A 24,631-nucleotide genomic window follows, 5' to 3' on the forward strand; every position below is an offset into this window, starting at 1 on the left:
GACGGAGTCTATTTTGTAAGCATGGAGAGACATTTTTAAAAAATGAGTCTATATCTGTGAATGGAAGGAAAAAATAATCTTTAAAAATAATAACTCTGCCCTATCCTTTTCAGGGACAAATTCCAGAAAAATCATACTTTGGAAAAATTATTACAGTATTTTTTTTTATTTTCTTTCTCTTTATTTTTTTGAGACGGGGTCTTATTCTGCCACTCAGGCTGGAATGCAGTGGCACTATTATAGCTCACCGTTGCCTTGACGTCTCTGGGCTCAGGTGATCCTCCCACCTCAGCCTCCTAAGTAGCTGGTACTACAGATGTGTGCCACCAGTAATTTTTATATTCCTTTCCTTCCAACGTAGATTCTAGTAGTTTGGATCAGTATTATTTTTACTTCAAGTTTCTGTAAACGCTGGAAATTGCTAGCTAGTATTAGAGGAAATAACTACGAGGTTGACTTCACCCATTCTGCCTACCCGAGGTAGGTAACCATGTATGAATAGAGACTCCTAGGCATAATCAAATTACCTCTGTCAAGTCCTCGCTGTAAGACTATTTTTGGAAACTAGGGATTTTCCAGATTACTGAAAGCCGTGGCGGTGTCAAAAGCCGGCCACGAGTTTCGCAAGCAGAGCTACGAAAGCAGCCACCCTCCGGATCACTCCTATGCCTCTGCTCTACTTCCTCACACTGGGAACCACACGCTTTCCGTGGAGCTTTCATTTGGGAAGCGATGTGGTCCACAGCCCTGTGTTCTTCAAATACTGTAAAGCACCCTCTCCAGATTCCCTGAGGGTCACTTTATATTACACATTGGTCCACATACGACACCAGAGTCACCACTTCCACCCGCCAAAGCACGCTTAGATCGGCCGCCACTTCCCTTGGTACATGCGAAACAAGAACCGCGCCGAGGCTAAAGAAGAAGACGGAAGCAGGAATGATAATCAATGCTGTCCCCTCTCTTTTAGGAATAGGGATCTTTAAGCTCCGTTTTTTGTGTGGCTAAGTATCGCAGATAAGGTAGTTTCGACTGGCCTTGGCTAGATACTGCCTCCTTGGCCACCGAGTACCCCAAAGTCGGTCGCAGCACCTGACGTTCCCGGCGCAGGCCCAGACGCCAAGGGCGGGGGCACTGCCTGGAGGGACTAGTTGGCGCGCGGCGGCCCGGCGTGGTGACGTCAGGGCGGAAGCGCACACGGCGTGAAGCGGCCGACAACCCGGCGGTCACGGGAATATCCGTCGCGCCGAGAACGCTGGTTAGTCTCGTTTCGGGTTCCGGCTGCGTTGGGCTTGCGTGCAGCTCGCTAAGACTATGGCGTCCGGGCCTCACCCGACAGCTACTGCAGCCGCCGCCGCCGCTTCGTCAGCCGTACCAAGCGCGGGCGGCTCCAGCTCCGGGACCACAACCACGACGACGACCACGACGGGAGGGATCCTGATCGGTGACCGCCTGTACTCGGAAGTTTCACTCACCATCGACCACTCTCTGATTCCGGAGGAGAGGCTCTCGCCTACCCCGTCCATGCAGGACGGGCTCGACCTGCCTAGCGAGACAGACTTACGCATCCTGGGCTGCGAGCTCATCCAGGCCGCCGGCATTCTCCTCCGGCTGCCGCAGGTCAGTGCTCCGGCCCCGGGCCGGCCGGGTGCTCCTCTCCTCTCTTTCGTCCCCTGCGCCGCATCTCAGTATCACTGTGCTCTAGCAGGGTGGGGACGGCTTTCTAAGGCTCTCCCATTTGGAGCCCACCCGGGGCCGGGGCGTCCTGGGGCTTGGGGCTGCGGAGGCGGAGGAAAGACCCGGCAGCGTGCTGTTCGCTACGGCTGCCGCGGGAGGGGAAAGGGAAGCGAGCGGCGGCACAAAATGGCGGCCGGCGCCTGGAGCGGGCCCGCCTGACCCCTGCGTTTCGGTTCTCCTCTCTTGTCTGCAGGTGGCGATGGCAACGGGGCAGGTGTTGTTTCATCGTTTTTTCTACTCCAAATCTTTCGTCAAACACAGTTTCGAGGTAAGCACTGCGGAGGCGGTTAAAAGGGATTTTTCATCCGGAAATGGGCAGAAGTAGGGGTAGTGTCAGCAGCCAGCTTTTCCAGAAAGGGTGTGGTTTAGCTTAGGCCTTTGTACCTAGTTCTCACTCGCCGGGAAGTGGAAACCTTTAGAATGTGTTCAAACTCTAGAAAATGGATCCCGAGCCTAAGTGTGCCCTCTTAAGGAGAAGTACAGTTTTCAACCAAATGCAGAACTCACTGTGAGATTGAGCTTGACTCTGGAACCAAAATTAAGATGAGTAGAACAACAAAAAGATTATGGTACTAGCGTAGCTAGTAAGCTTATGGCATAGAAATGTCCACTCTAATTTTGCTAAAGGTTGTCCCACTTGTGTTCTAAAGTTTATTCATCAAAGTAAGTTTAATCTAACAATGGTTTTTGTTTCTCCTGGATTCTTCCAGATTGTTGCTATGGCTTGTATTAATCTTGCATCAAAAATCGAAGAAGCACCTAGAAGAATAAGAGATGTGATTAATGTATTCCACCACCTACGCCAGTTAAGAGGAAAAAGGTAAGATTGGCATTATTGAGCATAGCATCTCTTGTTACTGCTGTACCGTGCACCAGTCATCAAGTCAAAACATCTTTCCTCTCAAGTGAATATGGGTGCAAAAGAAAACGGACTTTAATTTAGGTGTTAAAGTTCATACAGGAACACTGATATTTAAATTAACATGAAAAAAATCCATAATTAACCAGTTATCTAAAGTTTGTAGAGGCAGTTGCGTTTATGGACAATCCTAACAGTGCTGTGAAGCCAGACCTGTGGCTTAAGATTAAACAAGAAAGGGAATACATTTGGCTCAAGTGTGAGTGTATTCTGTAAGTTATTTTTCCTCTCCCCTCTCTGGAAGACTGAAGGCTGGAAGTTTAAACACTGTAGTTAATATTGTGGCAAAGCTCTGTGTAGATTATGTTTTTCTACTCGAAGTCCCAGTTAATTCTTTATCAATTGAGGTTGGCTTTTGTTAGAGTACTTCTCAACATTGAACTACGATATATCGAATAATACCGGATCTGAAAGGACTGCAGGATGATAAAGTTTGAAGTTTGAAGTCAAAGGGATTAAACAGGTATTTTGTTTGGTCAGATACAGTCTCAGTGAGTGGGTTAGAAAATAAGTTAGAGTGATTGGGTTACATTTAGATAAGGCCCATTTATTTGATGTTGTAAGAAAGTACAGAGACTGAAGTAGTATCTGCTAGGTGTTTTGATAACATAACTTTATGTGGACCTATGTGTTCCTGTGAGGCAGTACCAAAAAGTTTGTTGCAAGACTTCTTGCATCTACAGGTGACTTCCAGTACCTGCTGCAGAAGATTATATTTGGTGTAGATTAGTTTTTGTATTCACTCTTTAAGGAATTGTAGTGAAGTTCAACAAACTATTGAGTTTGAAAGGAAGTTATTAAAAGGATCATAAGTTGTTCTGGGGGTTGGGTATGTTGGTTAGTGCCAAGTTGGTATCCTATATGAGTAGTCCTTATTGGCTAAATCTGTAAGTTGGCAGTAATGGAACTATTCAGATAAGCAAATATTAGAGCAACTTTAAGATGACTAGCCTATTCTGTGATTCTGCAGTTTGTTTGTTTTTTTAAGAGTATCCTAGTCAAAAGTCTGAAACAGTTTTCTTACATACTTTTTCTCCCCCATCTTTGCTCACTCACCTTAACTGTGTCCAGGGATAGAGTAATTTTTAAATTCTAAAATACCTTTTAGTTTGTTGGTAAGTCTCTTGGAATTGGGAAGATTTCAAATTGGTGATTGGTATGGTCTGAGCTTAAATCTATTTAGATACCTGACTGATTCTTCAGGATGTTTAAAGTCATGACACTACAAGGCTCTATCTTTAGTCAAAGGTTTCTCTTTGCTTAAAGGAAATGGTTTTCTAGTATGATCCTTTGAACTATTGAGCCAACTATTATGTAATCACATGATTATCTTTTGTGAAGTTTTCTGTGAGACTGAGTTTTCTTCGATGATGTCAGAACAGGTCTTAACTGTAAAAACCGTGGAATTTAAAATAGTATGGTCTCACCTGATTGTTGTGTCTGATGTAACTTTGTTTTTTTGGGTCATTATTACAGAGAAAACTGATTTTGTTTCACTCTTAGAAGTCTGATTATAGCAAAATTTAAAAGGAGTTGTTAATTGCATGGAAGCCTTTTTTTTAAGGCAGGATGTAAAAGTGTTTCTATGCATATTACAAGTTTACTCAAGCACGTAACTTGTATATGTTATTAACTTCAACTCTTTTTTCCCTTGCAACCGACTATACAGCGACCAGCTACATTTACCAAAGCCTGGGTGATGTGGAGTGGTACATAGAGATGAAGCTGTCGTCATGGCAACAGTGAGTGAAGTATCGAAAATCCCCAAGGAGAAGCCAGTGCTCTGAGAATAGGTCACTGGAATCGGGGACTAACAGGTTGGCCACTGGTGAACCATTTAGAAAAACTCCTGTTTCTTGTTATAAGCTTTTGTCTTTGCTGTCCAAGTTATTAGAACTATAGCTTTGTATTTATTTTTGCATAGGTTAATGTCATTAGAAAGTACTATCAGTATTACACTTCAGTTAGGTAAAGGATATCACTTGTCTCGATGCTATTTGTTTTAATCTAGTTGATGCATAACTTTAAATTGCAGTGTGACTTTGACAGTTACAGTGGAGATTATATTATTCATGTTGCCTGTAGGTCTTTGGTCTCATCAGCCTGGCTACACATTGAGAATTAGCAGAGAAGCTTTTTAAAAAATACTAGTGCTTAATCCCCAACCTGGATTGTTTGGCCTATTCCTCCTTCAAATTTTTTGTGGTTCGGTAATTATCTTTTAGGTTCAGAATGAATGGCTAAATCTAGAGGGATGATTGCTTTGTCATATTTACTTCTGAGATGTAGCGTATTAACACTTTTAAAGACTGGTTTAACCATTCTCATTATTAAACATAGATTTTCAGTGCATCCATAGATCATAGAAGTTGGATAGATAAGAATTGGAAGGGTATTAAGTGACATCATTTAGTCTGCCAGCCTTCTACATTTAATTCTGTGACTCTACAAGGTGGCTTTCAGTTTATTTAAATACCTGTAAAGAATGTTTCTACTTTCTTTGAAGTAGGCATTACAGATTTCTGTATATTTCCTTGGCAGTCTGCCTCTTTGAAAATGACTTACCTGTTATTAATATAGTCTCTTGAAGATCTAGTTCCAAAATTTCTCAGCCTTTATAACACATAAATGAGACTACCATGTTTGGACTCCGTAATTTTTGTTGTTGAGTTATATGTCAATTACATAATCATGCTAAAGGAAAATCGCGCCTCTAACAAACTACCTAATAAACTTCTAATGACCAAAGACCAGGATTTTCTAAAGTTAAAAATTATTCATGTATAGATTAGAAAAATCAGACAATAGAAACTTAAAGCAGAGATTGAGTTAGTGTGTTGAAAATGAAAATTATTTTTGTTTTCTCTGAAGTCTTTTTTAGAGATTTAAAAATGCCATGTCTCCAGACTTTATTGGCAAGGAAAGTTTACCTGATTGGGGAGGAAGAAATTCTAGCAGGCCTTAATTTAATGTACTTGTTGCAACAAAGTACTAATTTATACTTTGAAACTTTGTTTATTGCTGATTTATGGAGATAAATTTTTTTAAATTTACGATACAAAATAATCTCTAGCAGGTAGTTGTAAATTATGGGTACATCCTTAATTTGTGAGGTAAAACCAATTCTGAACAAAATAAGCTTTCTGGTTTTAGGTTATACACCCACAAAGTTAACTTTGAAAACTACAGGTAATAGGATTAAGCAAGAAGTTGAGCATATAGTTGAATTATAGTAAATAATGGGTTTGGTTTTTTTAAATCTATTTTTGTATCATTGGGATTTTGACACAATATGGCGTGATTAAATCTGATTTGGTACTAAATAGCTATGATTCAAACAAATATTTAACTGCCTTAGTGTAATTAGAAGAGCAAATGAATTATATCACCATTTGAAGGCAACTCTTAAAGCAGGTTATCTTTAGAGGTGTAGATAATCTTTATTAACATAAATGGAAAAAAATGAAACAACTATACTTTCATAAAATATATTTTATTAGGAATTTTGATGATGCAGTCTACTGTCTGGATTGCAAGAGGTTAAGAGTTAAAATAGTGTGCAGCTGTAACACAAGCTATTTTATCTCTTAATGCCAGTTTAAGGAGAGCCATTAGATAACACAGCCATTCAGTTAAAAAGAGTGAGGTTGATTTAACTTGTTTACAAATTTCCTATGATGATAAAGACTGATCATAAACCTTAAGATCGTGTGTGTATGTGTGTGTGTGTCGAGAGGAGAGAGAGAGAGAGAGAGAGAGAGAGAGGTTGCTCTCACGAGAATTAAGGAGAATTAAGTTTCATTTTTTTTTTCCAAAGAGCAATTTGTAGCCTATTGTCCTGATAAAGTGGATTCATCGTTACACGTTAATGTTAGAAAGCAGCTCAATGAGGCCAACTGGTGGCCTCATTACAGGTGTGAGAAATGGAATTAAGTGAAGGCCATTTTAAGTAACAGCTGGTTTTTATCTTGTCAGCTCTGCCAATTTTTGTTTAGTAAGCATTCCAGGTTCTGTAATAATTTTAAATGGAAGAAAGGAAAATGTATGATAGCTGACCTTTTACTCTGATGTTACTATAGGGGTAATAAAGATCGTTTCAGATTTTCTAACCTTCAGGTGCATGTAGTGAAATAGACTTTGATTTTTAAAATACGAGATTACATTTTTCTGGATCTGATCTGCATTGGGGTAGAGAGGATGACTGTTTTAAAAATAGTTTGTGTATTCTGCCTAGAACAGTCTTTTGGATGAGTATGGACAAAAATATTTAAGTGTTCAACCTGTAAACTTAGCATATAATCAATATTTTGATAAAATTGTAGTTTTTGTTGGTTGCATCTAAGAATGTATTAGACATGGGTAAATTTCAGACATGACCAACAAAAAACAAAAGCTCAATTCCTTAACCTTTCCTGACTAAATCTTCTCAGGAAGAAACCAGTTTTGAATTGTAAGACATAAATAAGATAGTCTTTTATTTTAAGTGGTAGGTTTTTAAACTATGTAATAAAACATTTGGGGATAACATCAGTTGAATGTGCTATTTTTAAAGCATTAAATCACTGACATAAGCCTTCTGTATTTTAGAACCTTCTGAATTACCAAAATTTACTGATACAGAGCCTTTGAATGTGATCTGGTTTCCTCACTATGGCCCTTCATTCTCTTTTGTATTAATACAAAAGTAAATTGCCTAAAACCACAACCCTGATGAAATTTTGGCCTGGATCTCATGAATCACATAATATAATTTTTAATTTACTTGGGTAATTGAGCTGAATCTTTAGTTTTCAGATTACTTTAACAGGTAGGCTCTTACAACAAATTGTTAAAAAATATCACCCCATTAGGGGAATCTGGATAAACTACCCACTGTTTCCCCCCACCCCCACCAAGATTTTAAAAAATTTTGGCCGTAAACCAGCCAACAGTTGTTCTTTTATAGAATGAGTAAAAAATCAGTATGATCTTATGAGGACTTTATAGTACTGAAATCTTAGGGGCACATTAGTTTTTTGTGTTTTTTTAAGCCAGTCAAATTTAGCAGTGGGGGATTGTCTACTAACTTTAGTGACACTGATATTCGTAAGTTCTGATAACCCGCTGCCATCGGACCAGCCTGGAGCACATTAGTTTTGTCAGTGGAAAGTCTCTTGGAGAGACTTTGAGGTTTGTGATAACAAATCACACTATCACTAAAGTTAAATACGTATACACACACGCACAGACCTAGAATATAAGCAGAATGGAAAAGTTGACAAGGATGAACCCAAGAGCATTAGATTGAATTTTTTTCATTATAGATTGTAGTTGAACTTAGTCTCTAGATGTATATATTTAATTAGTATAACTTGGACAGCACAAGATTAATGCTTTAACTTGTTTGCAGGAGTTTAAAAAGCTGGTTTCTGTTGCCAATAGTTGGTTGGAAGGGAAAATGGAGATGCCACAAATAAAATTTTTTGGATGTGCAAAACAGTTTTGATTTTATTTCTTACAAACTATAGGACTCCAAGCCCCCTGATCCTTGATCAGAACTACATTAACACCAAAAATCAAGTTATCAAAGCAGAGAGGAGGGTGCTAAAGGAGTTGGGATTTTGTGTTCATGTCAAGCATCCTCATAAGGTGAGTTGTAGAGTACAGAAATTGGGTTCGTAAGTATTAGGACTTCTCCAAAATTTCTACTTTATATGAATTTATGTTTCTATGTGAGCATTAACCTTGATTTTAAAAAGCATTCTTTTAAAGGTTCAGGCTTCATCAAAAAACATTCTTTTGGATGTTGAGATTTATCAGTAAAATAAGAGTACAAAAATGTAGGTTCAAATCTTAATTGTGTGGTCATAAGGAAGTTATTTTTGTTTCTATGGTTAAAGTCCCAGTTTTTCCGCCTAGAGAACAGAGATATAAAGTTCCTCATTCCAAGGAATAAATATGTAGCTACAAAAGTATTTGGCATACTTAACCATCATAATAGAATGTTCTAAGTGTGGTAGCTGCTCACTGTTAAACATTATTGGAAATTTGTTTCTCTCTAAATCTCTTAGCTTTCATTATCAGTATACGTGGTAGAGCGAGCGCTCAGGTCAGAACTATCTGGGCTAGAAATGTACCTTGGGAAATTAGGTGAAATAATCTCCTAGCACAGTGCCCGTCACGTGGTAAAGTGCCAGTGAAAAATATTCTTTAATTGCCTTTTTTCCCGTACAATTTTGAAATACAGTTCTAAACATAATTTATATAAAAATCTAGTAATACAACTCACATTAGAATCTTATGTATATTTAAGTTGGTCTGTGTTATTGATATAGAATTAGAACTTAAATCTAACATTTTCAGTTACTTTTTTTATTGAACTCTGTAGTCTGAAAGAACTACCAGTATACTAAATCGAGTTTTTTTCCCTTGTCCTTCAGATCATTGTTATGTATTTACAAGTCTTAGAATGTGAACGTAATCAAACCCTGGTTCAAACTGCCTGGTAAGTCACTTTTTTAGATTTCTTTCCTAGCCAGGAAAACAGAAGCAGAAATAAAGTAAGTTTCGTTTCCCTTTCCAAAATAATGAGATAAGTTTGTTTTGGGGCTTTTTGTTGTTGTTTTTGTTTTTTTAACCAAAAGGTAAATAATGCTTATTTCTGCTTCCTGTTTTCTTGGCTTGACTAATTACTTTTAATGGAGAACTCAATTTAACTTTGTTCTTTTTTCTACTCTTTAATTAAAGGGTAGTCCATGATGGTAAGTCATAGAACTCTGCCCTCTGCACTTCAGCCCATGACCTCAGGATGGCCTGATTGGCTACCCTGCTCTCCAGCCAATCCAGTGCAAGCTCTCATCCGAGATTCACTGAAGTGGTCCATATCCATCTGGCAGCATCTTCTAGTTCTGTCGGGGTGTCAAAAGGATTTGTATATTTGCTTCTAGAAGTAACTATTTGACATGCCTATGTATTTAATGTATACTTGTAACTATCAAAATGAATAGTTCATTTTTGATAGATTTGTTGTCCAGCCATTATGAATTAAATGGTTTATTAGGAGTTTGACTAAATTTTTATTTTTAGTGTGTATAGCATGAATTCTACCAAAGGAGACTACAAACTTGCAGTTTAAAATGGGCACCAGTTCCCACACTGACTTAATTTATATAAATAGTTGCTTGGCCATATTGCGGGTAATGTTAGAAGTAAGAAGCACTTCGTTATTTAAAGAGATGTTACTATTATACTGCTTAAATGCTTTAGCACTTGGACTTTTTGAGATGCAGATGTGTGATTTTGCTTGCTGGATTATTTAAAGGTCAAGCCAAGGAGTTTGTGGTTCAACCACAACTACTGTTTGCTAAGACTTGATGTGAAGGACTTAGTGAAGTAATTTTTATATTTTGGACTTCCCAGCAAGATGTCCTATTTATGACTGCCATGCTTCTTTTGGACTCAGTAAATGTTTGTAATGTTAGAAAAGTGTCATTACTTTTATAAAATGCATGACATTTTAAATGTTTTTCATAAAATGGATTATAACAGTTCTGATGGTTTAGGATTTTTAAGAAATAGTCCATTTAATTTTAGCTTAACCTTTTAAATGACCTGTAAATTTTCTTTATTAGTTTAGGAATATTGTGGGGAGAGTTCATTAATAATAAAAGTTCAGCAATTTTTTAACTGAAATAGTTTATCTCTTTTACCTAGTCACAAAAAAAAAGGTATGTAAACAAGGCCATTATATGTGTTTATTGCTCTTTACTTCCCTATCTAGATTTTCTGAAGTATCTTAGCTTTCTTAATGTACGTTTAACGTGGTACTTACTGAAAATGCCTTTTTACCCCTGTTAACGATACTTTGAGCTTTTGAAACGAACTTGGTTGACACAGCTTTTATTGTGGATAAAGGAGAGATGGTCAATAATTAATGGCTTGAAGTATTGTTGGAGTGGTTTATCATTTCTGAAACTAATCTTGTCAGAATTGACTTTGAAAGCATTGCTTTTTACAGAAATAATACTTTAGAAGTAATTTCTAGTTGGATAGTAATACAAAATAATTTAAAAGGGCTTTGGTCCTATATATTGGAGAACTGCAAATGGTCCTCGTATTAAATTCTTACTGCCTACTGATTTTTTTTGAGTTAAGAGTTGTTATATGCTAGAATGTGAGATGTGAATATAAATAAGAGAAGAAAAAAGAATAAAGTAGATTGAGTCTCCAATTTTATGTAAGCTTCAGAAGAAGTGGTTTGTTTACATGCAAGCTTATAGTTGAAATATTTTTCAGGAATTACATGAACGACAGTCTTCGAACCAATGTTTTTGTTCGATTTCAACCAGAGACTATAGCATGTGCTTGCATCTACCTTGCAGCTAGAGCACTTCAGGTAGGTGTATATTTCCCATTTTGTTCTGTAGGATAAATCACATAAATTTTCAGTGGTTCCAATACAGATATAACAAAAATTTAAATCATTCTGTTCTTATGGTTTAGATTCCATTGCCAACTCGTCCCCATTGGTTTCTTCTTTTTGGTACTACAGAAGAGGAAATCCAGGATATCTGCATAGAAACGCTTAGGCTTTATACCAGAAAAAAGGTATTCTCTATTTACTCATTTATGTCAATTTGCTAAGAGTCTAAGCTACTGTAAGGAAGAAACACTAACTTTTTTTTTTTTCTTCAACAGCCAAACTATGAATTACTGGAAAAAGAAGTAGAAAAAAGAAAAGTAGCCCTACAAGAAGCAAAATTAAAAGCAAAGGGATTGAATCCTGATGGAACTCCAGCCCTTTCAACCCTCGGTGGATTTTCTCCAGCCTCCAAGCCATGTAAGATGTATTTAGAATTAAAATGACTTGGGGGCACTGAAAGTGTTTTCTTTATTAGAGAGCTTTTACATTTGAAAGTTGCATAGTGAAAAATGATGTTAAGGAACTGTTACTGTGTTTTCTCTGGCAGTCAACTAAAGACTGATACTTGGAAGCATGGTACTTTCAGTTACATTTAGAAACAACTTTTGACCCTCTGTTAAAACCAGTAGTTAACATGTTGTTATGTCTTTTAAAAGCATCACCAAGAGAAGTAAAAGCTGAAGAGAAATCACCAATCTCCATTAATGTGAAGACAGTCAAAAAAAGAACCTGAGGATAGACAGCAGGCTTCCAAAAGCCCTTACAATGGGTGAGTAAACTTGGGCTGGAAAATTGGCCTGAGGAATCTTTTATGTGATTACTTTTTAACACACTAAGTTTGTAACTAATATATTGTGGTTTTTTGAAGTGTAAGAAAAGACAGCAAGAGAAGTAGAAATAGCAGAAGTGCAAGTCGATCAAGGTCAAGAACACGATCACGTTCTAGATCACATACTCCAAGAAGACAGTAAGTAAATGTTTTCTTAGGAAAGCAGTCTTATTTGGAGTTTTTAAAAGTTATTGCTTTTTCTTTAAAAATTGAATATAGATTGTTTTCAAAGTTAGGTTAGAATTAGGCTTTTAATATGAGGCAAATTAGGAGAAATTAGTTTGGAGATGTTCTGGACATAAAGGATCTTAATGGCATTCTGTTATATTTTCTCCCATGTTTTTTGGAGACGTGTAGGAGCTACCCACAAAGTGCTGTGAGGGCCACAGTATCATTTGTAATGTGAAAACTTTTTTTTAATTTCTGTTAACAAATGTATTTTATTAACCCCTTATTAATAACCAGTAATCAGATTAACCAGTCAATGAATCTTCCCTAGTTAGTCTTGTAATTAGATTGTTAGCTCTTTGTGGCTCTTCACTGTCTCCTTTGAACACATGGGAGATACTTAATAAAAAGCATAGCTGTAGGAGGACATTGTAAAAATTGCTAATTACCCCCCTTGGAATATAGACACAAGAGCATATGCTTAAGATTTAATATGTTATAGGCTTGGGCATACAGAAGTCGGGTGGGGAGATTTTTTAAAAGTTCTGAATATTCACATAGCTGGTAGCTGTGTTTTGAACCTGTTAAGAGCAACCACTAGAATAATCTTTTCCCCCATAGAAACTGAACCTAAATTTCACATTTTTATTATCTAAGCTATAATAATAGGCGGAGTCGATCGGGAACATACAGCTCAAGATCAAGAAGCAGGTCCCGCAGTCACAGTGAAAGCCCTCGAAGACATCATAATCATGGTTCTCCTCACCTTAAGGCCAAGCATACCAGAGATGATTTAAAAAGTTCAAACAGACATGGTCATAAAAGGAAAAAATCTCGTTCTCGATCTCAGAGCAAGTCTCGGGATCACTCAGATGCAGCCAAGAAACACAGGCATGAAAGGGGACATCATAGGGACAGGCGTGAACGATCTCGCTCCTTTGAGAGGTCCCATAAAAGCAAGCACCACGGCGGCAGTCGCTCAGGACATGGCAGGCACAGGCGCTGACTTTATCTTCCTTGAGCCTGCATCAGTTCTTGGTTTTGCCTATCTACAGTGTGATGTATGGACTCAATCAAAACATAAAATGCAAACTGATTAGGATTTGATTTCTTGAAACCCTCTAGGTCTCTAGAACACTGAGGACATTTTCTTTTGAAAAGAACTATGTTAATTTTTTTGCACATTAAAATGCCCTAGCAGTATCTAATTAAAAACCATGGTCAGGTTCAATTGTACTTTATTATAGTTGTGTATTGTTTATTGCTATAAGAACTGGAGCGTGAATTCTGTAAAAATGTATCTTATTTTTATACAGATAAAATTGCAGACACTGTTCTATTTAAGTGGTTATTTGTTTAAATGATGGTGAATACTTTCTTAACACTGGTTTGTCTGCATGTGTAAAGATTTTTACAAGGAAATAAAATATAAATCTTGTTTTTTCTAAACTGCTTCAAATATCTTATTTAAATAAATTATTAAAAAGCAAAACTTTAATAGCAAAATGGCTCTACTGGTTTTCTGGCAAACTTACTCTTTCCGCCATTAGACGGTAGTTTGAGATTATTAAAATGCAATTCTTAACTGCATTGTGAGCTATTTTAAGTCGTCATTGTATATATGGAAAAAGTAAATGGGAGTAGCCCAACAATGTAACATTTAATGTTATATTGTAGCACTAAACTCAAAACCCGGTTTTCTCTTGAATGGTACCATAAGGTAATTTTGAGTCAGACTTAAGTACTATTTCTGAAATGAGGTGCCCTATTGAGTGAACCAAAACTTAGTAACTATTGAGCTTTAGCAGTTCTGTATAATTTAGGCATTTAATGTTAAGACTTAATGAAATCTAGGAGAATTCTGACCACAGAGAAGTGAAGTTTTGATGAAAAGCCAGAATTTGTGTCCAGATTAATGTTTTCAAGTTGCATTTAGTAATTTTTTTCATCATTTTGGAAATCAGTTTACAGATCTTCGAAGTCAAAATGTTGCATTACTTTATAATTACCTGAAGGTTTCCATTACATTTATTTTACCTACTTTATTCCGCTAGACTTGGCTCCAAGTAATTTGTTGCTGTTTCAAGAAATAAAATACACCCACAGAGAGGAAGACGTGCTGCTGCTAAGGATATTTTTTTTTTAAAGTTACAGCTTCTAAAGAGGATTCCAAAGACTTAAAATATGTTCAGTAATGGCAGGTGGTGGAGGCTGGAAAAAACAGCTTCACAAAGCAACTCCTTTGAAGGAGATAAGATTCCTTAAGATGTAATAGTGTTAGCTGTGCTGCTTAAATCAGTTACAGTTCTAACTATAAAGACTAACCAGAAACTAACAAGACCCAGCATAAGTTAGCCACTTCATGCTTGAAAGGGTAAATAGTTCATTAAGACTGTTCTTTCTACAAGATTTGTAGTATACATTGCTGAGTTATAAATTGATATTTCTGAAAAGCTAACTACTTCTAAATGCTAAACAGTTTCCTTTACAAGACAGACATTGAAGGAAGGCAAATGTCAGCAAAGGCCCTGTTAGCAAATTAATCTTGAATTTTTTTTGACTTTTTTTTTTTTAGTGACGAGGTCTTGCTATGTTGCCCAGGTTGGTTACGAACTCCTGGCATCAAGTGATCCTCCCACCTCAGCCTCCCAAGTATTAAATTATTAATAGTGTCTAAATTACTTAGGTGCCTTATCTTTGCTTTGAAATATGTGCTGTGGGTGAGGGTTGTTTTTGAAGATGGGGAGTTCCGGAGGATAAACCTGCATGTGGAATGAGGTTTATATGTTAAAAGGTGTTATTAGAGGTGGCTTTGTGGGCTAGGGAAAGATCTTTTCCAGGGTCTTGATTTTTGTCTTATCATCTGTTACAAATCAGTTTTCTAAGTTGTCAAAGGATGTTAACGTCATGCTGCCCTATGGCTATTTTAAAACTTTGTCTAAAAGTAATACTTATTTTCAAACTTACTGTGGGAAATTTCAAACACAAAGTTGTGGAATACCTATAATATCCATTTAGTATTTCCAAAAGTAATGATCAGCAAACCATACTCAATCTGTACTCCAATTCACCATTCCACCTCCCACCCTTGCTATTGGGAAGAAAATCCCCCACAAGTAAGTTTGTTCCCAAGTATTTCAATCCACAAGATTGAGGACTTTTAAAACATAACCATATAGCTTTACTGTAAAAGTTAATGCCATACTACCCCTGTCAGTATCCAGAGCACTGCCATCTCTAATTTGTTTTAATTCGTTTGTTCGAAGTCCAAATATGTTGCATTGACTTTAACCACAGGCTTCTCCGTATTTTTTACTTGGAGAAATTGGGTCATGTCCTGAAGAGTTTTTCTCCTGGGTTTGTTCACTAAGTATGCTGTCACTGAACACATTTTTCTGTCCCCTGTGTGGTAAACTGAGAGATCCTGAGGCTCAATCAGATTCAGGTTTAAATTGCTTATTTGTCTGGAATTCAGAAGCATGAACACCCACCTACTGTGTTATTTTAGAACTGAAAACTAGGCTGCTGCCTCATCCACCAGGTATTTTGCTGGGTTCTCTGTTCTTATCCATTGGTGCTTGCACTTTGCTGGCCTTTGTATCTGTGTTCCCTCTGCCTGTTCTGTCTCATGTTTTGGTTGCCCCACTATGGGAATGAAAATGTTATTTGTCCTAGGGATCCTAGTACTTTTTTTCTTCAAATGACCCACAAATTAAATCCTGATTTTTAATACAAGTCCGTTCATGTTATGGAACATTACATTTGTCCCTTGCGGTTGGCATCTTAAGTTTACAGACCAGTGAAATTCTTAACCATGTTCCTATTTTAAAACAAAGTGAACATAAAAATGACTACTTTCAGAACTGAAGTTCTAAGTTTTGCTTTAATAGCTTTTAAATATTGCCACTTATAACCCCAGTATTAACGCTATAGTCTGCATCAAAAGCTTACTTAAACATTTAGTTTTCATGAAAGGTTTCAAAAAATAATTTCATAATAACAATCATTTCTTCTGAGAGCCATTTAACTCTCCCTAAGCCGTAATAGATTATGAAGATAAGTTCCAAAATTTGCATTTTTATTTATTTATTTTTTGAGATGGAGTCTCACATTGTCGCCCAGGCTGGAGTGCAATGGCGCGATCTTGGCTTACTGCAGTCTCTGCCTCCCGGGTTCACGTGATTCTCCTGTCTCAGCCTCCCGAGTAGCTGGGATTACAGGCGCACACCACCACATTCAGCTAATTTTTTGTATTTTTGGTTGAGATGGGGTTTCATTTTGTTGGCCAGACTGGTCTCTAACTCCTGACCTCGTGATCCACCCACCTCGGCCTCCCAAAGTGCTGGGATTACAGGCGTGAGTTACCACGCCCGGCTTCATACCAAATTTTTAAAATGAAATTAAAAGTATAGCTGGTCAACACGGTGAAACCCCGTCTCTACTAAAAATACAAAAAATTAGCTGGGCATGGTGGCGCGTGCCTGTAATCCCAGCTACTCAGGAGGCTGAGGCAGGAGAATTGCCTGAACCCAGGAGGCGGAGGTTGCGGTGAGCCGAGATCGCGCCATTGCACTCCAGCCTGGGTAACAAGAGCGAAACTCCGTCCCAAAAAAAAAAAAAAAAAAAAAAAGTATAGGCATATTGAGGGTCTTATGCATGGACATATTGAAGGGTTCAAAGAGACACAGAGTGTGCTTGAGGTTTGATAAAGGCAACATCTCTTCACTATGTGAAAACTGGAAGGGAGCAGCATTCATTGTGTGGACTTTGAGCCCTTCATCCCCTTCACTCTTAGGCTGGAAGCCACAATGGGATGTTCTAACCATTTGAAAATTTCCATTTGTTCAAAGCTTGGCTTTGTAACCACTTGAACATTTCTATTACATGGAACGTGGACTTCCATGTCAGCTCTGCATTCAAATCATTCTTCCACTAAGTTGACTTGACAAGTTATTTTACTTCTTCTCTACTTGGTCCTTACAACAATTTTGGGTAGTATATGTGTTGGGCAAATAGGATTTGTTTTTACCACTGCAATTTAAACTTCATATTGGAAAGCACTTGAATACTCAGAAAAGTTTCAATTCTATGACTCTTATAAACACATTTCAAACTACAGATGTTTGAGAATGCTACTTCGATAATTCTAATATATCTTCAATAATGTATGTACCTTATAGAAAATCTTGAACAGTATAGATTTTCATAATTAAGGCATGAAAAACTGGGCTCTTTGATTCCAGGTGTCCTCTTGTCCCTTCTGCTTTTGCCATCTATGTTCAATATAATTCTAACCCAATTCTAAGTACAGAAAAAAATTTCTACCCTACCTGCTTTTATAGCTCATCAGATTTCCCTATATCAGCTATCACTTTTCTGGTAAGTGTCATCCGATTTCTGTGATGCCTTTGCCACAATCTTTTCTTTGAACAGTAGCTAAAATGATCTATTTAAAGTGTTAATCACATTGCTCTAATATATAAAGCCTTCAGTAGTTTCCCATATCACTCTATAAAATACCCCTTGCCAGCTTCTCCCATCAACCCCACTCTTTCTGTTCCTTATATATGCACATCTCTTACTGAGCCTTTATTTCGATCCTCTTTGTGTGGGGATGTTTCTGTCTCAGAGACAGTCTTTGTTCAGGTCCCCACTCTGCGGGCCTCTCCAGAGGGGTTGCTTTCACCACCTCTTCTAAAATAAGCCTTTCTAAACACGCTTATCATGTTCTATCCCTTAGCCTGCACTAACTTTTCATAATGCTTACCACTAACCGAAGTTATTTTGCTTTATCATTTAATTTCTTCCTCATTAGAATGTAAGCTTGTGAAAGAGTGGCAGGGATGTGGTTTCCTCATTATTGTATGTCCCTCACCTAATCCTGTAACGGTGTCTGTTACATATTAGGGTATGTAATAAACATTACTTGAGGAATTCATTAATTTAACATACTACCAATTCTCTGAGTGACTTTTTTAAGCCTTCATCATCATTCACACTTTCTTGTCTTTCATTTGGGCATGTCCAATCACCATTTCATGAACATCTGTGTCCCTTTTGCAAAGATAAGAGTAGGTTCCTAGAGTTCATAGGAGATGTAAACCACAGCCTGGCGGTAGCAAACTGGTGGACCCTGAGCCAAATCCTGGCCTGCACATGTGTGGGTTTTACAATGTTTGTTATAAATGAACTGGCTGTTAATATTTTTTTAATTGGAAACATTTACATTAAAAACCTAGACTTCTAGCTGCTCTTAAAAAATTAAAATACGGCTGGGCACGGTGGCTCACACCTGTAATCCTAGCACTTTGGGAGGCCGAGGTGGGTGAATCACCTGAGGTCAGAAGTTCAAGACTAGCCTGACCAACATGGTGAAACCCCATCTCTACAAAAAACATAAAATAATTAGCCAGACATGGTGGTGGGTGCCTCCATTGCTTGAGCCCGGGAGGCAGAGGTTGCAGTGAGCCGAGATTGTGCCACTGCACTCCAGCCTGCAAAACAACAAGACTCTGTCTAAAAAAAAAAAAAAATTAGGCGTGGTGGTGCATGCCGCTAATCCCAGCTACTCGGGAGGCTGAGGCATGAGAATCAATTGAACCCAGGAGGCAGAGGTTGCAGAGAGCTGAGATTATGCCATTGCACTGCAGCCTGGGTTACAGAGCAAGACTCCATCTCAAAAACAAAAAAAGTAAAAATTCAGTACATGAGATCCACAATACCTCCAGGCCACAGTTAACCAGCATCCAGTAGCCCTCTGGGTGAGGCTGCATGCTATAGAGCATGATGATTCCCTCCACTCCCTGTCAATTGTGTAACACTGAAGTGGGTTGTCAATTGGCAGGTATCATCGTGTTGATGGTATTTTCTTGAATTCTGCCCCTTTTGCTCATTGATGTTACCTACCTGGCTCTTGACACCTGATACCTCACGGAATATTCCAAGACTATGTGAATCACCAAATCTGAATGTGGCATTGTTTGAGTAGGCTCCTGGGTCGGTTAAATCAGGTTGTTTCCTGTGCCCCAAATCACTAGTGAACCACCATATAGCTAAGCCTTTTCAAACGAATTTCTCACTTAAGCAACTCTTACACTGCTGGAGCACTTAACAGAGCACATGACACATCATATCTGTACAGAGCACATGGCACATTATAAATTTCCCTGCAAGGCTCAGTTTTCCACCCTAAATTACAAAACTTAATTTTCTGCCCAAAATGATTTTCTGCCCTAGATGTGTAATTTTCATGGACCTTTTCAAACACACCAATTCACTTAAGAATTAATACAATATAGACCAACAATAAGCAATAAAGCCACATTCAGATTGATTAGTAAGGCCCTCATCCCCTAGCTGACTTCATTTTACACACACAATTGAAATGAAGAGTCTCAAATGAACTTCCAACTTATTTGAAAACAGTCAAATTGTGAAAGTCAAGTGTCTACTTGCATATAATCTGATGAGGGCTATAATGATAGGTTTCTACCTAGAGAAATAAGGGTAGGTAAAGTCTCAATGTTTAGATACATGGCACATACCTGCATATAATTAATATTCAGTTAGAAGCAAAGTGTATTTTGATTGGTTGGTTGGTTGGTTTTTGAGACAAGAGTTTCGCTCTTGTTGCCAGGCTGGAGTGTAATGGCATGATCTAGGCTCACCGCAACCTCTGCCTCTGGGTTCAAGCGATTCTCCTACCTCAGCCTCCCAAGTAGCTGGGATTATAGGCATGTGCCACCATACCCAGCTAATATTTTGTATTTTTAGTAGAGAAGGGGTTTCTTCATGTTGGTCAGGCTGGTCTGGAACTACTGACCTCAGATGATCCCTCCCACCTTGGCCTTCCAAAGTGCTAGATTACAGGTGTGACCATTGCACCCAGCCAGCCAATGTTTTAAAAAGCCAAATGACATCCAAAGTAATCCTCAGTATATTTTAGAGCCAAGCAATAGTACAACGGGTGCCAAGTTTAAAGAAGAAAGATGGACCACTGTGGCCTAGAGGGCCTTGGAAAAATTTTTAGAGGACAGGGAATGTGGAATGCACTTTGGATGGGAAGATTTTAAAGGACAAAGAGGAAGCCTGGCACAGTGGTGAGCCTGTAGACCCAGATGCTTGGGAGGCTGATGCAGGAGGATCCCTTAATCCCAGGAGTTCAAGACTGTAATGTGCTACGATTGCACCACTGCATTCCAACCTGGGCAACAGCAGCAAGACCCTGTTTCTGGAGGGTAAAAAAGGGGGGGACAAAGAGGAAGAGGCCCAAGAGATGATATTCAATGCTGACATCCTTTATTAGCTGTGTAATCTTGCACACGTTACTTAACCACTCTAAGCTTCCATGTTCCCATCAGTAATGTGTTTGTAATTAAGCCTAGTGTATTCAGATATTGTGAAGGTTAAAGGAAATAATGCATCTAATGCACTTAATGTTAGGTGTGTAAATGTCCAATAAATGTTATCATTATTAGCATCTTCAGACACTTGTGGATGCCAGACTAAGGTGTCTTGTAGACCAGAAAGCCATTGTTTTAAAAGCAGGTGACTGTATTCCTAGGATTTCCTAGGGCTGCTGTAACAAATCACCACAAACTTGGTGGCTTAAAATAAATAATTACTTCTTCACATTTCTGGGGTCTAGAAGTCTGAAATCCAGATGACCACAGGGCCATGCTCCCTCTGAAGACTCTAAGTCCCCGCTTGCTTCTTCATAGTTTCTGGTGGTTCCCAGCAATCCTTGGTGTTCTTTGGCCTGTGGCTGCATCACTCCGGGCTCTGCCTCTGTCTTCATGTGGACTTTTTCTCCGTATGTGTATGTCTTCTCTTCTAAGGATTCCAGGGCCCAGTATGGATACCCTAACCCAGCATGTCCTCATCTTAACAAACTACATCTGCAGAGGCCCTTATTTCCAAGTAAGATTACATTCTGAGGTTCTAGGTGGACATGAATTTTGGGGGGACACTAGTCAACCCTTTCCAGTGATACAAGAAAAATAATAACCTGAAGTGGACTTTTTAAGAAATTTTCATTTTGAAATAATTTCAGATTCACAAAAAAGTTGCAAAAATTGTGTGATGAATTTTTATATATCCTTCACCTAGATTCACCAGATGTTAACATTTCAACACACTTGCTTTTTCACTCTTTCTCTCTGATGTCTTTTCTGCGCTGTTTGAGAGTAAGTTGCAGTCATTGTTTCTTTACCTGTAAGCACTTCAATATATATTTCTTAAAAACAAGGACATTATCTTGCATATCCACAATATAATTACCAACGTCAGAGAATTAACATACTGACCAATACTATAATCTATGAACCAGATATGCCAATATTGCAAATACTGATCTATTGATCAAATATTGCCAATTTCCCTATTAGTGCCCTATTTTCTGGTCCAGGATCCAACCTAGAATTATACATTGTCTTTAGTCGTAATCTTTTTAGTCTCCTTTCATTGGAGTAGTTCCTCAATCTGTCTTTGCTTTCATAACCTTGACATTTTTATTTTTTAATTTATTATTATTATTATTTTTGAGACTGAGTCTCACTCTGTCACCCAGGCTAGAGTGCAGTAGCACAGTCTTGGCTCACTGCAACCTCTGCCTCCCAGATTCTCCTGCTTCAGCCTCCCCAGTAGCTGGGACTACAGGCACGTGCCACTACACCTGGCTAATTTTTGTATTTTTAATAGAGATGGGGTTTCACTATGTTGGCCAGGCTGGTCTCCAACTCCTGACCTCGTGATCTGCCCTCCTTGGCCTCCCAGAGTGCTGGGATTACAGGCCTGAGCCACCGCGTCTGGCCAACCTTCACATTTTTAAAGAGTGTAAACCAAACTTGTCCAATCCATGGCCCATGGGTCACATGCAGCCCAGGGCGGCTTTGAATGTGGCCAGACACAAATTTGTAAACTTAAACATAATACTTTTTTGGGATTCTTTTTTTTTTTTTTGCTCATCAGCTATTGTTAGCATAGTGTATTTATGTGTGGCCCAAGACAATTTTTCTTCCAATGTGGCCCAGGGAAGCCAGAAAACTGGACACCCCTGTTGTAAACTGACGATTTTGTAGAATATCTTTTAATTTGAGTTTGCCCTATGTTTCTTTGTGATTAGATTTGGGTTTTGTGTATTTGGCAGGAGAAATACAATAGAGGCCAGGGTGTGTCCTCAGTGCCTCATTAGGAGGCACACAGTGTTAATTTGCCCCAGTAACCAATGGTGTTAACTTTGATCATTGGTTAAGGTGCTGTCTGCCAGTATTCTCTATTAAAATGTTACTATTTTACATTTTGTAATTAACAAGTATCTTTTGGGAGAGATACTTTAGATCACATAAACTTTTTTTGTTTTTTATTTATTTTTTTGAGACAGTGTCTTGCTCCAGCTCCTAGGCTGAAGTGTAGTGGCACAATCTGAGCTCACTACAACCTCCGCCTCCCTGGTTCAAGCGATTCTCCTGCCTCAGCCTCCCAAGTAGCTGGGATTACACATGCCTGCCACCACATCGAGCTAATTTTTTTGTATTTTTAGTAGACATGGGGTTTTGCCATGTTGGCCAGGCTGGTCTCGAACTTCTGACCTCAGGTGATCCACCTACCTCAGCCTCCCAAAGTGCTGGGATTACAGGCGTGAGCCACTGCACCCAGCCTAGATCATACGAATAGTACTTCTTAATTAACTTCTGCCTACTAATTCTAGCATCCATTGATGATTTTTACCTGAAATAATTATTGAAAATGATTTTTAAATTTCAGCATTCACTCTACATTTATTAGTTGGAATGCCACTGTAAGAGCTTTCCCTTCTCCTTCATTTATTCATTTGTTTATATGTTTCATTATGGACTCATTCTATGAAGCTATAATCCATTACTGTCATTATTTTGTTACTCAAATTCTCCTAGATGTGGCCAATGGAAACTGCTTTAAGATAGTTCCTGTGTCCTTTAAAATGAACATTTTAAAGGCTTTTCCTACATGTGTACCTCTCCAAAAGGTTCACACCATTTGTGCTTTCTCTAGACATGTATAACCAGAAGCTCTTGCGAAATGAGCTCTTGAGAACATCAGCACTGGCATTAGAAGGGATGAGGTAACTTTCAAAGATCAAGATAACTACCTTGCCAATGTATAGGGATTCTCATGGCTGGAGTTACCAGAATAACTTTCCTTTTGGTCCAGGATAATCTTCCCCATTGCTATGATTTGGATATGGTTTGTTTGACCCTGCCAAGTCTCATGTTGACATTTGATCCCCAATGTTGGTGTCAGGGCCTGGTGGAAGGTGTTTGGATCATGGGGTGGATCCCTCATGGCTTGGTGCCATGCTCGAGGTAGTGAGTGAGTTCTCGCTCTATTAGTTCCTGGGAGAGCTGCTTGTTAAAAAGAGCCTGGCATCTCCTCCTCTCTTCTTGCTTTTTCTCTTGCCGTGTGATCTCTGTACACACTGACTCCCCTTTGCCTTCTGCCATGGGTGGAAGATTCCTGAGGCCCTCATTAGAAACATGATGGGTGCCATGCTTCTCGTACAGCCTGAAGAACTGTAAGCAAATAAGCCTCGTATTCTTTATAAATTACTCAGCTTCAGGTATTCCTTTATAGTTACACAAACAGACAAAGACATCCATGCACCATCAGTTTCCATGCTTTCCTTGAGAGTCATTCAGTTTGCATAGTCAGTAGTAAGTGCGTAGGCCACTAGAGGTCACTCTTTGGCTATATGAGATACAAGATTACGCTCCAAGTTTCACTTCAGCTGATTGGCAAACCTTATTCGGAACACAATAAAGACTTGCCTGTTTCCAAAGGAACACTAATGTCTTTAGATACATCCGTTTAAGCTTCATTTAGACCCTTAATCCAGACTTGAACCTTTGGTAATAACTAAAGGTGCATGGCTTTGCTAGGCTCTGCTGGCAGAAGAATAAAGATAGCAACCTTCATTTATATAAGGACTATGTGCCAGATACCATTCTGCTTCCCATATATTAACTCATCTGACCTCTCTCAAAAACCCTGTGGTTGGAGAGAAATCCATGAGCTAGTGATTTCACACAGCTAGTAAGTGGTTGAGCTAGGATTGTTTGTTGTGGAGTCTGTATACTTAACCACAATATGTATCAACCTGCAAGGCTTTGCTAGAGACTCTCTCCCATTTTTCTTTTTTTTCTGAGACTGGGTCTCCCTCTGTCGCTCAGGCTGGAGCACAACAGCATGATCTCAGCTCACTGCAACCTCCATTCCCAGGTTCAAGCAATTCTCTCGCCTCAGCCTTCTGAATAGCTGGGACTACATGTGCTTGCCACCACACCCGGCTAATTTTTTGTATATTTAGTAGAGACAGGGTTTCACAGTGTTCACCAGGATGGCTTCTATCTCCTGACTTCGTGTTCTGCCCACCTCGGCCTCCCAAAGTGCTGGGATTACAGGTGTTAGCCGCCGCACCTGGCCTAGAGTCCCATTTTAATCTAATCTTCCCATGCAAACCTGGGCTCACTGGTCTCCTTATAAAGCATCCACATAATGAGGTTTGAAATCATTAAAAGTCTTTTAAAGCTTGGCAGTAGAT

General features: G+C 38.7%; 1 protein-coding gene and 1 long non-coding RNA gene across 2 annotated transcripts; both read left to right on the forward strand.

The window, feature by feature from the left end:
• Positions 1–345: 345 nt before the first annotated feature.
• Positions 346–13,560, forward strand: CCNL1 (cyclin L1). Its single transcript, XM_032262511.1, is given in 12 exon segments — positions 346–1,620; positions 1,931–2,005; positions 2,448–2,557; positions 8,164–8,284; positions 9,076–9,140; positions 10,931–11,030; positions 11,138–11,242; positions 11,333–11,474; positions 11,714–11,775; positions 11,777–11,826; positions 11,926–12,024; positions 12,712–13,560. Coding segments are annotated over 12 exon segments (1,584 nt in total). The 5' UTR covers positions 346–1,314; the 3' UTR covers positions 13,061–13,560.
• Positions 13,561–16,417: 2,857 nt separating this feature from the next.
• LOC116539536 lies at positions 16,418–18,005 on the forward strand. The gene is made up of 2 exons (XR_004264105.1): positions 16,418–16,460; positions 16,686–18,005. It is a non-coding gene; the product is annotated as an uncharacterized LOC116539536 (long non-coding RNA).
• The last annotated feature ends 6,626 nt before the right edge of the window (positions 18,006–24,631 follow it).

The sequence above is a fragment of the Sapajus apella genome, unplaced genomic scaffold (genome assembly GCF_009761245.1).
Source record: "Sapajus apella isolate SASKATOON/1434 unplaced genomic scaffold, GSC_monkey_1.0 scaffold4, whole genome shotgun sequence".
Lineage (NCBI taxonomy): Eukaryota > Metazoa > Chordata > Mammalia > Primates > Cebidae > Sapajus > Sapajus apella.